The sequence below is a fragment of the Candoia aspera genome, chromosome 1 (assembly GCF_035149785.1).
Source record: "Candoia aspera isolate rCanAsp1 chromosome 1, rCanAsp1.hap2, whole genome shotgun sequence".
In the NCBI taxonomy this organism is placed as follows: domain Eukaryota; kingdom Metazoa; phylum Chordata; class Lepidosauria; order Squamata; family Boidae; genus Candoia; species Candoia aspera.
In genome coordinates this window covers 116,477,964-116,494,889 of record NC_086153.1, presented here as the reverse complement: position 1 = coordinate 116,494,889, position 16,926 = coordinate 116,477,964, and the positions used below count along the sequence as shown (strand labels likewise).

Genomic DNA, 16,926 nt, shown 5'->3' with positions numbered 1-16,926 from the left:
GACTACTTTCAACAAAGTAAAGGGGACTCTGGCTTTAAGACGGGACTGAAAAATGTAACTGGAAGTATAAAAATATATGCAGCTGTTTTCATAAATCTTACACGATTGCAGTTCCACTGGGTGACCTAGGTGGAGAAAGGATACTTTGTGTACCCTTTACTTTCCCGGCTTCTTTTTCTTCTTTTCCTCCAGCTAAAGTTCCAGATCTGTGTCTAGCAATTCTCTTGTAAGGAGAATAACAAGAGCATGCAAGATGTGTGCAGAGTTTAGTAGCTATTGATTGAGAAAACCACACAAAACAGGTGAGTCCCATAGGTGCATTACAAAAATGTCCAGATCCATAGCCCTTGATGGGAACCAATAAACTCAAATAACAACCAGGTTTTTAACTTCCCCAGAATATCTCATCAAGCTGCATTTGATGCATTAAAAAAATGGCAGTGAACAAAAGCTGAGGTAACCATGCCTGGACCTAGTCTAAGGTCTGCAGATGGATAATATTAATTGATCATAGGTTTATTTAGATGTAAGATCCATTGGAATAAGAGATCCATAAGGAATTATTTTTAAGCAATGCGTGGAAGTGGAAGAAGACAATAGAATAGGAAGGACAAGAGACCTCTTCCAGAAAATTAGAAACATCGGAGGTAAATTCCAGGCCAAAATGGGTATGATCAAAAACAAAGATGGCAAGGACCTAACAGAAGAAGAAGAGATCAAGAAAAGGTGGCAAGAATATACAGAAGACCTGTATAGGAAGGATAACAATATCGGGGATAGCTTTGACGGTGTGGTCAGTGAGCTAGAACCAGACATCCTGAAGAGTGAGGTTGAGTGGGCCTTAAGAAGCATTGCTAATAACAAGGCAGCAGGAGACGACGGCATCCCAGCTGAACTGTTCAAAATCTTGCAAGATGATGCTGTCAAGGTAATGCATGCTATATGCCAGCAAATTTGGAAAACACAGGAATGGCCATCAGACTGGAAAAAATCAACTTATATCCCCATACCAAAAAAGGGAAACACTAAAGAATGTTCAAACTATCGAACAGTGGCACTCATTTCACATGCCAGTAAGGTAATGCTCAAGATCCTGCAAGGTAGACTTCAGCACTTCATGGAGTGAGAATTGCCAGATGTACAAGCTGGGTTTAGAAAAGGCAGAGGAACTAGGGACCAAATTGCCAATATCTGCTGGATAATGGAAAAAGCCAGGGAGTTTCAGGAAAACATCTATTTCTGTTTTATTGACTATTCTAAAGCCTTTGACTGTGTGGACCATAACAAATTGTGGCAAGTTCTTAGTGGTATGGGGATACCAAGTCATCTTGTCTGCCTCCTGAAGAATCTGTATAATGACCAAGTAGCAACAGTAAAAACAGACCACGGAACAACGGACTGGTTTAAGATTGGGAAAGGAGTATGGCAGGGCTGTATACTCTCAGCCTACCTATTCAACTTGTACGCAGAACACATCATGCGACATGCTGGGCTTGAGGAATCCAAGGGTGGAGTTAAAATTGCTGGAAGAAACATTAACAATCTCAGATATGAAGATGATACCACTTTGATGGCTGAAAGCGAAGAGGAACTGAGGAGCTTTATGATGAAGGTGAAAGAAGAAAATGCAAAAGCTGGCTTGCAGCTAAACCTCAAAAAAACCAAGATTCTGGCAACCAGCTTGATTGATAACTGGCAAATAGAGGGAGAAAATGTAGAAGCAGTGAAGACTTTGTATTTCTAGGTGCGAAGATTACTGCAGATGCTGACTGCAGTCAGGAAATCAGAAGATGCTTAATCCTTGGGAGAAGAGCAATGACAAATCTCGATAAAATAGTTAAGAGCAGAGACATCACACTGACAACAAAGGTCCGCATAGTTAAAGCAATGGTGTTCCCCGTAGTAAGATATGGCTGCGAGAGCTGGACCATAAGGAAGGCTGAGAGAAGGAAGATCAATGCTTTTGAACTGTGGTGTTGGAGGAAAATTCTGAGAGTGCCTTGGACTGCAAGAAGATCAAACCAGTCCATCCTCCAGGAAATAAAGCCAGACTGCTTACTTGAGGGAATGATATTAAAGGCAAAACTGAAATACTTTGGCCACGTAATGAGAAGACAGGCCACCCTGGAGAAGATGCTGATGCTAGGGAGAGTGGAGGGCAAAAGGAAGAGGGGCCGACCAAGGGCAAGATGGATGGATGATATTCTAGAGGTGACGGACTCGTCCCTGGGGGAGCTGGGGGTGTTCATGACCGACAGGAAGCTCTGGAGTGGGCTGGTCCATGAAGTCACGAAGAGTCGGAAGGGACTGAATGAATAAACAACAAGAAAAAGATCCATTGAGGATTACAGCCCTTTTAAGATTAAAAGGTAAAATCTTAAAGCAGAGTGTACTGGTGATTGAGCTCAACTAGCTGTGCAGAATTAGCTACAGAAACAGATGGGGGGGGGGGTGTCTTTGCTTTGCAAAGCAGCTTCAAATGGGTCCTTCACTTGAAGCAGTGTTGAAACAAACACCCCACTGAAGATTTGCAGCATTCTAAGAACTGCCAAACAAAAGAAAATAAATGTAGTAACCCTAGTAATGATAACATGCTTTGTCACTAAGATCAAGGATTACTTAAATATTATAAAGGAATGTAGAGATGACCTGGGGAAAGATTGAGTGAATTGTTAAGGGAGGAGAAAATGGCAACTGATTCCTGAGAAAGTGGAACATGTGAGAAAGAATTCTGCCTTGATTTATTTTTTTTCCTTTTGGTATAAAATGGGGCTAAGTATTTAGCCACAAATGGAGTTCAAGATAGTGGGGAAAATGGAACATTCAATGATGCAGATTAATCCTGGTTAGCAAAGCCTAGACAGTTCCTTTCAGGTTTAACAATACTTTCACAGGGAGGAACTTGGGGAGACCTAATTTGCCCATAATCTAGAATAGTCTCTAAACCTATTCCAAGAGTCAGCTTCTTAGATGGTACATATCTGACAGGAGTTGCCCCTGCCAAAATGTTAAGCATATTTGGGGGCGGGGGGCAGACAGAACTAATTCATAAGGTACAGTATGTTGGAACAGAGCTAGTTTAGGAATACCTCTTTAATACATGAGGTTTATCAGCTGGGATTGTATCCAATGTTTCTGTGCACAGAATGGTCATTCCCTTCACTTCTTGATTTCTATAACCGCTGCTCTCCCAAAAACAGTTTAATCTGTGGGGGATTATGCAGCCCTTTTAAATAGTGGGTGCAGTACTCTACAGAACTGCAGTGAGGGGGAAGGCAGGAAATCAGTCATTTGGGGGTAATTCCATGTTATGCAGCCCCAAATGATAGATTCCTGTCATGAGCACTGATGGTGAGCAGGAGGGGGCCCCTATCCAGGGGGGAAAACGTGTAGTAGAGAGAATTTGAGCTGTCACTCAAAGAGACACAGAACAGACCCGCCTTGACTTTTGGGGTTTATCTGTCTGGGTTTTCTCACACTTCTTCAGTTTGGTAGGATTTTCTGTCTACTGTAGCAGTAATAAAACACTAGAGACTTATTCCTCGTCTCGGCGTGGTTCCTGCTTATCAAGACAATTCCACTATCCAGAATGAACCACAACAGCGGGAGGGAGGGAGGGAGGGAGGAAGGATTGAGTCAATTTATTAGCTGCTTCAATCACTGAAGCAACTCTAAACTGGGGCTGTATAGGGGGAAGAGGAGGAAAGCAGTTGGGATGAGTTGGTGTTGATTTGTGCAACAACTGGATACAACACTCTGTTGGCATAAAAATACACTGTTTAAGATGCATTATTTGTTTCAATAAAACATTAAATTGATGTAAATGTGGCAAACTGTAAGTGTAACCCAAAAAGTTGGGGAAAGCTGGCATTTCAGGTTGTTTAACTAATTACAGTGTTGTATGTATTAGATTTGTTTCTGTGAAGGACATGTCATGAGAAGTTTATATTTCTGTCTTATATAACAAAAGGGAAATTGGATTTAATGTTTTAGCCAGAACAGCCTTGGAAAAGTAACCTTTTCCTCTGCTCCTTGACATTTGTCATAGCATTAGAAGAGCCATTTTTCCACTGTTAGTTGATATGTCCTTGGATATGCCACTTACTTCTAGCTCAGCTTTATATTCCATAGTAACGTACTTTAGATCATGTCAGACTGCAGTTAATGGCAATTGCTGAAATGCCCTTCCCTGCTTATCAACCCCCCAATGATGCTAAGAATTCTAATACTATTTAGAATTCTAGTATGCTAATTCTGACCTAAGAATTACAAGGCTGCTCTATATACTAAGGCATGTATAGATTAATTTCATTGTGTTATAAACTGGCAGCACCTAGTCGACCATGGCTGATCTTGAAAAGTTACACAGGGACAGAATTCATCAGGACTTGGAGAGGAAACTATCAGGAAAGCCTGGAGAACAAGGCGAGACTGGAAAGTCAGGGGAAAAAAACTTGGCATGGACAAATGGCAAATCACTTTCATCTGGTTACCGAGAAAACAGAATGGACATGTCCTTGAAATCTCAAAATAGCCTTCCTTGTAGGGACACAGGTTCAGGATTTTTTCCATTGTAACTGAATCCCTGTATTGCTTGGAAGAGGGAATCTGGCCCTTCCAGATGTTGAACTCCTAAGAACACTTTCCCAGTATAATGTGACCAGGCCCCCACCCCTATCCTTGATCCCTCGGTTGATGCCAATTGCACCCATTCCTGGATCAGGAGAGTCTCCAAACCAATCACCTCACGGTTCGGCTACTGCAGTGTGCTGCACATGGGGTTGCTCTTGAATATCACATGAAGCTACAGCTGGTCCAGAATTCAATCACTGAAGCAACTCTAAACTGGGGCTGTATAGGGGGAAGAGGAAGAAAGCAGTTGAGATGAGTTGGTGTTGATTTGTGCAACAACTGGATACAACACTGTTGGCATAAAAATACACTGTGTTTAAGATGCATTATTTGTTTCAATAAAACATTAAATATATAAATATAAACAGGCAGTGATGGCCCTGCCTCAGCATGCCCACATGACACTGCTGCTCTGCAAGCTGCATTGGTTGCCAGTAACCTTACGAGTGCAATTCAAGGTCGTGGTTATCACCTATAAAACCAGGTTTCTGCCTGTCCAATAAGATTAAACTATGCCATCTATCAGAACCCAGAAGTATGCCTTTTCTGTTCCAGCACTTGCCCTCTGGAGCACCATACCCCCAGAGGTCCATGTGGCTCCTGCCCTGACATTCTGTAAGTCTTTTAGAATCTGGCTGTTTTTCTAGGTCTTGGAATAGGGTGGCTGCCGAGCTCCTGTCTGGCATGTTTTTTGTAGCTTGTCTTGTCTGGATATACATGGGTTCTTTTCTTTATCTTCGTTTTTCTACTCCATAGCGTCTTTGGGTAACTTACAATTTTAAAAAGTTACCCAAAGTCACTATGCACTTGGACGGCCTTTAAATCAAATAAATAAATTACACACAAACACAGACACCAGTAAAGCCAAGTTGGGGTGAGGAAGTTACTTACAAGGACCAAAGGCAGGAAAGAATGCACACACTTATGCAGTACTTTAGAATTATACACAGGAGAAGAAGAATAATTCACAGGAGAGATAAATGACTGCTGGAGGAAGACTAAGTAAAAACTAATACAATTGAAAGTGTCTTTAAACAAAATAAAATATTGCATGTTGAAAAAGGGGTGAAACAATAAGGCTCCCACCATTGGAAGTGGTGACTTCCAATTTTTGGGTGCAATTCATTTGAATCATCTACTTTCATTCTTGAAGATTTTTGAAACCAAAGGGACAGTAATTCAGCTTTCCCCATCCTGGCAACTCCCAGCATTTCCAGCTAGCAAGGCCAAAGGAATCACTGGAAACCTAGGATGGCAGGCCCAAGGAAGTTGCTGTATTCTGTCAAGATAAGCCCCTTATGCAGCATGTTGGTTAAAATACTCAGACTCTGTTGTTGTTATCTGAAGCTCTATTGTTAACATAATTAAAATATACAATTGAGTGCTTTTATTTGTTATAGTTGGTGGTGACCCACATTTTTTTCATTTCCTCCTTGGATAGTGGGTGAATCTTGGTCAAGAGACACAGTGATACCATTATGAGCCATAGCATTTGTTTTTTTATGTTCACATTTGGAGTTTCGGACCTTCTTGATGTAACCTCTGAAACAGCATTTGACTGAGTATTTGAAAATCAAATAGCTGAATTCAATTATATTTAAGATTATGCACAAACAGGATGTAACCACCACAATGTACAGGAAAACTTTCTTCTCGGTGGGCTTGGATATGTAGCAATCAACTGCGTTAGGACAAGGACTGGTATCACATTTCACAAGGTGGGGTACGTCAAATCCTCCGTACATCTTGTAAAACAAGTAGAGGAAACCTATTTCAAATCCAGTTTTGGAAAGAAGGCTGATAAGATAGGTGCAGAGCAATCCCCCATCAATACTTTTCAGGTCTTTATACAATTTAGTTTGGTGTCTCTTTTCCCTGTTTTCTCGGTAGGCGACATGGAGAACAACCAGAAGTGAGGGCGTAGAGACCATGATCAGTTGCAAGGCCCAAAGCCTTACTTGGGAAATTGGGAAGAAATGATCAAAGCAGACATTTTCACAGCCAGGTTGTCTAATGTTACACGCAAATTCCTTCTGTTCATCTTTCCAGACATTTTCAGCAGCTACAATGTAGACAAGGAGGCGAAATATAAACACAATAGCCAGCCAAACCCTGCCGATTTCTGTTGAGTATTTATTTACACCGCTTAGAATATCTCGCAGCAATCCCCAGCTCATAGTTTCTCCTTCAAGACGGTCAAGAAACTGTAACAAAACAAAATATGTAGCATGAACATGTCCTTTTAAAGCAAATATTATATATGGGAGCTGCTAGATCCCACACTATAAGGAATATAGTCAATGTGGGAATTAACTTAATGGGTAGACATCACAGTTAGGAGACAAAGCAGAAACAACAGCAACAACAACAACAACAAAGCTGTGGAAACATTTTCAAAGGCATTTCAAAAACAAGATGGAGTTTCAAGTGCTAGAACTCTCTGAGTCAAGATGGGAGAATTAAAGAACTTGGTTGTATACAAGAACATAGATGTAGTGTGTATAACAGAAACCTGGTGAAACAGGCAGCATCAGCAGTATACAGTCATTCCCAGATTTTAACATTATAGAAAATCCAGGGAAGTATGCACTGGGGGAGATGCTGCTCTTTAAGTAGCAAAGGGTATAAAATCAATCATACAAGAAGATACTGGGAGACCAAATTGCCATGGGTTGGGGGGGTCAAATTCCACAATAACGTGCTGCTAAAATTGGAAGTTTCCCAGTTTGTAACAATCCTTGTAACTCTAGCAGTTGTCTGTGAGCCAGTCGCTTTCTCTCAGCCCAACCCACCTCACAGGGTTGCTCTTGTGGGGATAATAGGAGGAGGAAAGAGTATTAGGTATGTTCGCCACCTTGAGTTGTTTATAAAAATGATAAAGGTGGGATAGAAAATAGATAGATAGATAGATAGATAGATAGATAGATAGATAGATAGATAGATAGATAGATAGATAGCATCCTGTGATGGCATCAAGTGAGGGGTTGTGTGTGTCAATTTGCTTTAGTGAAATTGCCCCCATACTCCGGAAAAAAAACAGACAATGGTAACAGTTAATTTTTATTCAGTATAAGAAGACAGTGAGTGGTGGTAAAAGGGTGTTGTTTGTAGAGGCACGCATTCAGGAACTTATCCACTATGATGGTATCCCTGTATTGCTTGGAGATGAGGAACTCATGGGCCCCTTTAGATGCTCTTGAACTGTGGCCTCAACTGGAAGATGCTCTGAGGCCAGCACCTTCTGGAAAGCTGCATACTTGCATTTCTGCTGTACTCTCTGCTATAACTCATAATGACCCTCTTAGGCTGCATCCTGTGCAAAGCTTATTTGGAGTAAGTTCCACTGAATTCAGTTCACTGACAACTATACATGTTAGGAGTCATGTAGTAATGCAACCTGTCTCAGACTGGTGTTGGGCTACAACTCTCTCACCAAACTAAACGAGCACAGCCTCTGGCTTTCTGGATGGAGAGTATGGGAGATGTAATTCAAGACTTCTGGAGGGAAACAAGGCAGGAAACACTAGTTGCCACAGAGACCAACTTTTAATTCTGCTCTTCTGCTACTAGGGGGTGCTGTTCTCTCATTAGATAGCACTTTGTCATTACTTTACAATATTCTCTTTTTGCATTATAATAAAAGGCTGCATTTTTCCTCTTGTTTTCTGCTAATATAAAATGCAATTGATAAATTGTAGTCCTACTTCTTAAAAAAATTAAAAATGCATTATCTTAAATAACGGCTTTTTAATGGTTAAATATGTTTGGCTTTGTGGCTATATGTTTAGCAAATCCTCCTTGGTGGTACAGATAGTCCTCATTTAGCAAATGCCTCATACAGCGACTGTTCACAATTATGACAGTGATGAAAAAGTAATTTTGCGACCAATCCTTGCATTTACCACCTTTGCAGGTCTGTAAAGCAAAGGAAAGCTGAAGTAAGATCATAAGCACAGTCATGGTTTCACTTAGCAACCAATATACTTAATGACTGAGTTGCTGGTCCCAATTGTGGTTGCTAAAAGAGAACTACCTGTGCAAGGCAAAATTTTTAAAATTACACAAATAAGAGTCATGTCAAGTCTCCAGATAGTGAAAAGGATTCAGGATGCAAGAATTTAAAGATGTCAGTTGCTATTGCTCCTAAACTTAGCTTGCTCCAGCATCTGTGGTTTCATGAATAATAGTGGTAACAAAGATATTTTCATGTTAGGACATACATGAGATTAAAAAACATATGCAGTAGCTAGAATAAATTTTATTTTTTTATTTTGTGTTCTATCCCATGCCAACAACATTCACATACAGCACAGTGTGAGAAAGGCTCAAATATATACAGTATTTATTTTATTTTATTTTATTTTATTTTATTTTATCTATCAAATTTGTCACTGCCCACCTCCTCCCACTGGAGGGACTCTGGGTGGTTTACAATAAAATAATCACTAAAACAATAAATATATAAAATGCCTTATAGAATTACGTATCATTAATAATATACATAAGAGTAACATCCAGATGGCTGTGATCTCGTTCAGTGTTTGCATGGAAGGGGTACTTCAAGGCACTAGCCAACCGCAGGCGTGACTGTTCTCCTCCCTGCCCCAGGCCAGCTGGCAGAGCCAGGTCTTCAAGTTCCTCCAGAAGGCCAGGAGCGATGGGGCCAGTCTCACCTCTGGGGGCAAGATGTTCCAAAGGGCGGGCACTACTGCAGAGAAGGCCCACCTCCTGGACCCCACCAGATGGAATTCTCTTACCGACGGGGTCCTCAGCATGCCCTCTCCAAGATCAGGTATGTTTGTGTCATTTAAAAGCACACACATCATACTCAGAGATGATGATTTAAAGCCCTCTGACATTAAAGTATGGCTTTAGCTTTTCTCACAATAAATGTTGAGTCTCTTTCCTCTCAACTGAATTAGTAGAAGCAGCTTCCAAGCTTTGGAAGAAAATGGGCTTCTGGAGCACTTTCCAAATCCTCATGCTTCTTTTTAGAAAATAAGGGCAGAAAATTGATTGTGTCACTGCTTAAAACCTTTGAGATATTATAGCAATGTGCTCCTTTCACTTATGGTTGAGGACTGGTCATGGGACAGAAACTGCATTTGTTGCTCTGTTTGAATGACCATTGTTAAGAACTGGATGGGAGGAGTGTTCCCTCCTGGTCTTATTAAACCTCTTAGCATTGTTCATTAATCATGGTATTCTTCTGGACCACCTCTGGGCAAGCCTCACATAGCTGGCAAACTCAAGAAGCAAGAACCTTATGGATTTCAGGAAGGCATGTCAGTCAGGGTAAAAACAACCTTTTAAAATGGTAAAAGCAAGTTTCCAGGCAGACTTACAGCAAACCAATTAAAGTAGAGTCTTTTTGAAATGCTTCCTTCCCATAGCCCCCACCTCTGGGCTGGGCTGCCTCTTTTTGCACCCACCGAACTCCACCACTGCCTGGTTCCCACAGTCTCCCACACCTAGAAGGGTTGAGTGTTGGGACATTGTCTTGCAGTAGCTCTACTCCAGAGCAGGTGGTTCCAGCTGGTAGTTATGGGAGAGGAAGGATCAAGCCCTTGTTTGTTCCAGTGTGCGGTTACCACCTGGCTTGATCCTGTCTCCTTTGTTATTCAACATTTAGATAAAATCATTAGAAAATCAGTGAGTTTGAGGTAAGGTGACATCAATATGTTGATGACACTCAATTGTTCATCACTACCCAGGCCAGGTTGAAGAAGTTATAGAAGTCTTGAACTGACTTCTGGAAGTTGTAAGGGACTGGATGGGAAGAAACAAACTCAACCTAAACCCAAGCAAAATGGAGTTATTGTTCATCCATGAATATTCTGCCTATCTAGTAACATCAGCCCCAATGGTTTCTCATGATGGGGCTGCAGTCCCCCAGTCTGTGACTTGGGGGTCTCCTGGATTCATGGCTCCTGCTTGAGCACCAGATTGAAACTACAGCCAAAGAGACCTTTGCCCAGCTGGTGCATCAGTTATGACCCTACCCGGAACAGAAAGTCTTAGAAATGGTAACTCATGCCTTGATCACCACACAGTCTGACTACTTCAGCGCCCTCTATATGGGGCTGTTTTTGAAGTCTTCTCTGCTTCAAATCGTATGATCTGCTTTATTGGTTTGGAAATAAATACTCTTTTAGAGGTATTTAAGAGGCTCTCGAAGGCTACAGATCAACAAATATTAATGTGTAATCTAAACAAATGCTAACATGTATTTTTAAATAACCATCACAAAACAATTTTTATAATAAAGTAAAAGGGAGGGAGGAAGAAACTCAAAGCCATTTAAAATCTCAAATCAATAGACAACCAGCTTTCATCATCTACTCTGATAATGTATTTATCCATTTCTACAGCCGGACATTCGTGCATTTGCATGGCAAAAGAATGGATGCTTTTTTGTTTGTTGATTTACTTAGATTCTAAGTACCTTATGTGCCACCAAGTTGGTGTTAACTCTTAGTGACCACAAAGGTAGCACTGTTTTATTTACATTCCATTTTAGAAGAACTCATCTACATGTTCTTTAAGATCACCAGAAAACAGACTTACCTGCAGAGTAAGTTGGAAATGATTGTCAACACAGCAGGTTTCAGGAACATTCAAAATTAATCTTTCATTTCCCTGAAAGTCACGAGCCTTGAAAATGGAGTCAGGTGGTTTCCTAGGCAGTGTAATTCAAATAGGTGCAACCTGATCATTAGTTCTAGTGTATTATTCAAAAGAGAAGCCTAGCCTGTCTTCTATTGACCAGAGTAGTATCAGGCTAAAGAGAAACCTGGAAGAAAGGTTTCAAGTCCCTCATTTGCTGTTTCCTTTCATTCTTAAAACAATATTATTATGGACTAGAGCTTCCAGTGCTGATACATAGCTTGGAAATACTTGGAGTAGTTGAGAGATAACTACTGTCAGGCTTGGACTTACCAACCCATTCTCAATCAGTAATGAACCTCTCTTGGTGAAGATGGGCCACCACAGCCACAGCTATCTCACAAAAGCACACAAGATGTAAAGTTAAGGGAAACTACTCTGAACCTGTTGGAAGAAAGAAAGAATCCCAGTCTTACTGTACAATATAATGTGGCAAGTTATTCTGTTGCTGAGTTCCCATGTTTGTTTCATTTTTAATCCCAGAAAATATCCATAGTGGCTGAAAATGACATCTGTGATAGCTTTATCATGCTCAGTTTTCAAATACAAAAGTTTTCATTCCCAATGCAATATTCTAATTTACTTGATCATATTACTTCAATTTTGTACAGGGAAAATGTTGAGGTAATTCCCACTGGAATCTTCTAGTTAATTCACTGAAGTTCATATTTGGCAGAGATATGTGTGGGTGATTAAAGTCCAAAGGTACAAAGAAAGTTAATTAAGGAAGTCACACACTGCATTAGGAAGCCTCTGTCTTTAGGCTCTCTGTCCTTGTGGTGAGAAAAAGGCAACTTCTTTCCTTTCAGACCTAGCTTTCTGGAGAAGGCTCTAATGCTGAGGAAGGTGGAAGGAAAGAGAAGAAGAGGATGACCGGCAGCAAGATGGATAGACTCAGTTACAGTAGTGATGAATGCATCATTGGAAGAGCTGAAGGACCAGGTTAGGGACAGATCATCATGGCGAACATCTGTATCTATGTGGTCACTAAGAATCAGTGACAACTTGATGGCAAGTAGTCAATCAATTATTTCCATACAAAGCATAGTGAAGGATAGAGCCTAAGACTATCCCTCTTCCAAGCAGGAAAAAGCAGAGCGGACAACAAGAGGAACAAAGCTAGAATGGCTTGCTTGCGGTTTCTATTCAAAGTGACTGCAGGGGTCCTAAGGTGTTTCTGCAGCTGCACTTCCAGCATTTGTTCTTTGAAATGTGCCTGTACACAAAGTATTCTATAGACAACATCTCAGCTGGCTTTAAGCAAATTGGTTGCTGTTTAATGGAGGCATTGTAGAAGGACAGCTGTGTTATACTATGGTAACAAAAAAATCAAGAGTCAGGTGGCACCTTTTCCAACTAACCTATCTGAGTGAAAAGCATAAGCTTTCGTGAGCTGTAGTTCACCTCATCGGATGCATGGAGTGTCCAGACTGATGTAGGATTTAAATTGGGATGAGTGGGGGAGGGAGGGGAAAACAAATCGGTTATGCAGATGCAAGCTACCTGTGAGACAGTTTACAAGAACCTTGTCAATTAACAATTGTGAACTGTTAAAAGCCACTGTGTTGGTTGAGACCTTTTGAGATTGCCTGAAACCTTTTGATGTATCTAAGTTCAGCAATCTCTTGCTCAATGGTGCTGTTAAAGTTCTATTTTTCTAAGATGATCACTTTGAAGTCTGTAACAGCTTGTCCTGGAAGGCTGATATGCTCTGATATTATTTTGTCCCTGTTTTGAGTCCTGATGTCAAATATGAGTCCATTGATTCTTTTGCACAATGTTTGTCCCATTTGTCCTCCATAGAATCCAGAGGGGAATTTCTAGCAGATGACGGCATGTGTTGCATTGGAAGAAGAGCACACAAAGGCACCTTTCATCTTGTGTGTGTACTTGCTGGGTCCTGTAATAGTGCTGCTGGTGTAAATGTGGGGGGAAAGTAGACAACTGGGTTTGTTGCAGGGTCTGGTTCCCATGTTAACATCATTGTCATGTTGTTTCTTGTTGTTTGTGAGAATCTGTTTCAGGCTGGGTGATTATCTGTACACTAGGATAGGCCTGCCATCCAGTGCCTGAGAAAGTGCAGTGTCATTTTACAGTATTGGCTGTAATTTATTAATTTTTTATTTGAGTGGTTTGAGCTTGGCATAACGTACAGTATGTCATACACGGAGACATTCACATGCACTGTCCCACTTATTGACAACCGTGCTTCTCTCTCTACCTGTAGGGACACACGTACCACACTCTTCCCCTTGCTATCCAAATCCACAGGGTCATAGAAGTACTCCTAGCCTGTGGCTGGGCTGGCTGGAAGAGGATTGATGCACAGTCCTGTTCTACAGTGGGAATTGACGAGGGAACAGGCACTCACCCACTCTACAGGAACAGGTTCTTTAAGGATATGCAGGAAAAATAATTCTCTAAGCAGCAACAAAATGTATTAGTTAACAAAGTGAAAAGAGTTCCACACCTTCACACAATAATCACCTCACACATATAAGAGCAAAACCCCTATACCAGGTTGATCAGGCACTGATAAGGGGGAATGGGAACCATCAGGTTTGGACATGGAATTAAACCCTCAGATATAGGATGGGGTATGATGGACACCAGATGGACAGATGGATGAGGATGGATGCTCTCTCTCCAGAGGGGGCCAATAGAATCTTGGCCCATGCAGAGTTTTGGCTTTTATACAGTCAGTGATCTGGAAGTAAAATTGTCTTGGCAACCTTGGTTCTCCACCCAGAAATTCTGAGATGGTACATAAACCCTCTCTGAATATGTCATCCTGGCAACGTCACTGATGAAACCCCTCCTCGCCACTTTGTGCCTGTTCCTTACTGGTTTTCAAACTGTGACTTGTAAGGTGACAACCAGTGGTGTTCTGTTGTTCTGTTTCTATGTTTTGTCTTTTAATAGGTCCTTCCTGGGAATCAATCTGGTTCTCTTGGTTTGTCTCTTGATCTCAGGGGGTGGGTAGCTGACCCTCCTGAATTAAAGGAACCACTGACATTTCAGTTAGCCATTCTTCCATCCCACTGATTTTAATGACTCTGTTAAATTCATATCCTGAGCTAAGCCTTAATTGGTTGCATTGCTTAGCTAGTGTTTGTGAGAAAGAAAATAAAGACAAGCCACATTTAGGAAGTAGTGCCAGGGAACCTGAGTTACTTGAGTATCTACAGCTAAGCATCTGTAGCGTGCTTTCCTCCATGACCAAGAGAGCGCACCTTGGGTGAGAAACCTGCCTGCACAGGTCACAGTAAGGCAGAAAGGAGAACCAATATGAGAAGGGGAGGAAAAGACGACAGCCCTGAGAACATGGGCCCCAACCAATGGGAGGAAAGTCATGTAGAGATATGCAAAGTCTTTTAGACAACATTGATTGAACTCTTCACTCCATGCTGTGGGTCAGGCCCCTAAATACTCTTTTGCAACTTGGACACAAGCCTTTCTTTTTCAGGCTCTTCAAATCCTGTAACTGTTGCATATTTTCCTTGATGCCCCAATACAAGACATCTGCCTTTACCTATATGGTTTGAACACGGGTACCTCCTGAAGCTGCAATGCTGAGGAGTGTTTCACTACTGATGCAAAGGTTTCTCGACATCTTCACCATAATTGGAGGGGGCGGCATCTTTTGACAATTCATCTAGCTTTGGAGCACTCTGTTCCCTCTGCTGCAGCTCAGCAAATAGTGAAAACCAATTTACATCTGATAGACTTCCTCCTTTTGGGTTATGTGAGAGTCCACATTTTATTCTTACGAAGGGATTCAACCTCTCGTCCAGCAGCTTCTTTTAGATGTTTATCTATATCAGTGTTTGGACTTAGTGTCTCAACCTCTCTGGCTAAAAGGGCAGGTCTTTTGGTGGCATCCCTGTTGTCAGGTCTGCTTGAGCATCTTACCTCTGGGTGAGGCTGTTGCTGCATTGCTACTTCTGTGTCTCCTTAAGCATCAAGGATCACAGTTTCTTCCTGCTTTGGATGCTGCTCCATTGCTTCCCGTTGGGCTCTCTAAACAAAACCTTGATATCTCATTAGTACGTAGGCTTTGCCACCCTGCCTATTTTAGAGGCTTTGTGACAGAAATAAGAATGCTGCACCCTTCCATCCTAATTCATATTTATAAAGACTGCTTCTTCACTTTTGCAGTTTAATGCACTTAATACACACTTGCAGTTTAATACACTTATTTTCTGTAAGTAGGTATGCAATCTTGGATCCAAAGAACTTAATATGGTTTATAGTTGATTTAATCCCATCCCAAAATTCAAATGGCATTGCCTTTTGGTCCTTTAATGGTAGCTTGTTTTTTTGGGTAAGTTGCAACTGTTGCTGCATCTCCCCCGTATCGCTCTGCCAGTCCAGCATCAAGAAGCAGGACAGATCGACATTTCCTCCCTGCCACATGTTTTGTCCTGAGGTCTAGGGAAAGTTTTTTCACTCTTTATTCCCTGTTCTTTCACGTACTGTTCAATTTCCTTTCCTGTGTAGTCACCCCTATTATTAGTATGCAACACTTCAGGTTTCTTTCCAGCTGTATTATTTACTCTTGCAATATACTCCTTGAGCATTTCCAAAATCTCACTTTTCTCTTTAGATAGGTAGGTAAGCACATATTTTGAAAAGTCATCAATAAATATCACGAAATGTATATGTATGTATGTATGTATGTATGTGTATGTATGTGTGTATCTATAGCTATAGCTATCTATATATCTACATGTACATGTAAATCTACATCTATAGCTTTTCCTGGAGTTAAAGGTCTGCATAAACCTGAACAAATCAGATGAAGAGGCATTTTTAATTCTTTTTCCCTTGGATGGCCAGTAGGCGGCTGTAGTTGCATTTGCTTTAGCAGGGAGCTCATGCCCGTCTCCTGCTTATTGCCACAAACAAGCCTGATCCTTAATGAGGATACATCCTTATAAGAACGTTGCTTCCCTCTCATCCTCTGCCTGCACTGTGACTGAGGCAGCCAGAATGTCCTGTTCAGACTAGGAGATAGCCAGGAAGGTCTTTAGAAGAAATCCTTTATTTACAATTAAAACTATTTACATTGAATAAAAGTCTGTCAATTAGACAAATACAGTTCAAGCAACCCACCCAGGTAGTGGAAGAGAACAAGGCAAGGCTGCAAGACCAGGCTTGGCTAAAGGTCGCGTTGAAGCCACGAGGCAATGTGTGGGGGAAGTTCATGGCAATACAGCAAGGCAGAACTCGGCTAATTCTCACAACGAAGCAGCAAGGCAAGGTGTAGCTAGAGCACGTGGCAAGAAGGGAGCTTGAGACTTGGCAGAAGCTGGCGACAAGGTGACAAGGCAGGACTTGGCTGAAGGACACGGCAGGGAGGCAAAGCAAGACTTGGATACGGAGGCAAGACTCAAATGGAACGGCAAGACAAGGCAAGGCTGGAACAGCATGACTGGACTCAGCTGGAACGGCAAGGCAAAGATTGTCGGAAATAGTGAGGCAGGGTTCAGCTTGAAGACGTCGCAAGGTGGCAAGACAAGACTTGATTGGATCTCGAGGCGAAGGAACGGGGCAAGGCTCAGCTGGAGAAGAGTGCAATGAATGCAATTCCGAATTGGTGAAAAGTGCTGGCTCTGATTCCATGGC

General features: G+C 41.6%; 1 protein-coding gene across 1 annotated transcript; it reads right to left on the bottom strand.

The window, feature by feature from the left end:
• Positions 1-6,026: 6,026 nt before the first annotated feature.
• GJB7 (gap junction protein beta 7) lies at positions 6,027-6,809 on the bottom strand. The gene has a single exon (XM_063291076.1). It carries the CDS (start codon positions 6,807-6,809, stop codon positions 6,027-6,029), a length of 783 nt encoding a protein of 260 aa, XP_063147146.1.
• Positions 6,810-16,926: the final 10,117 nt, after the last annotated feature.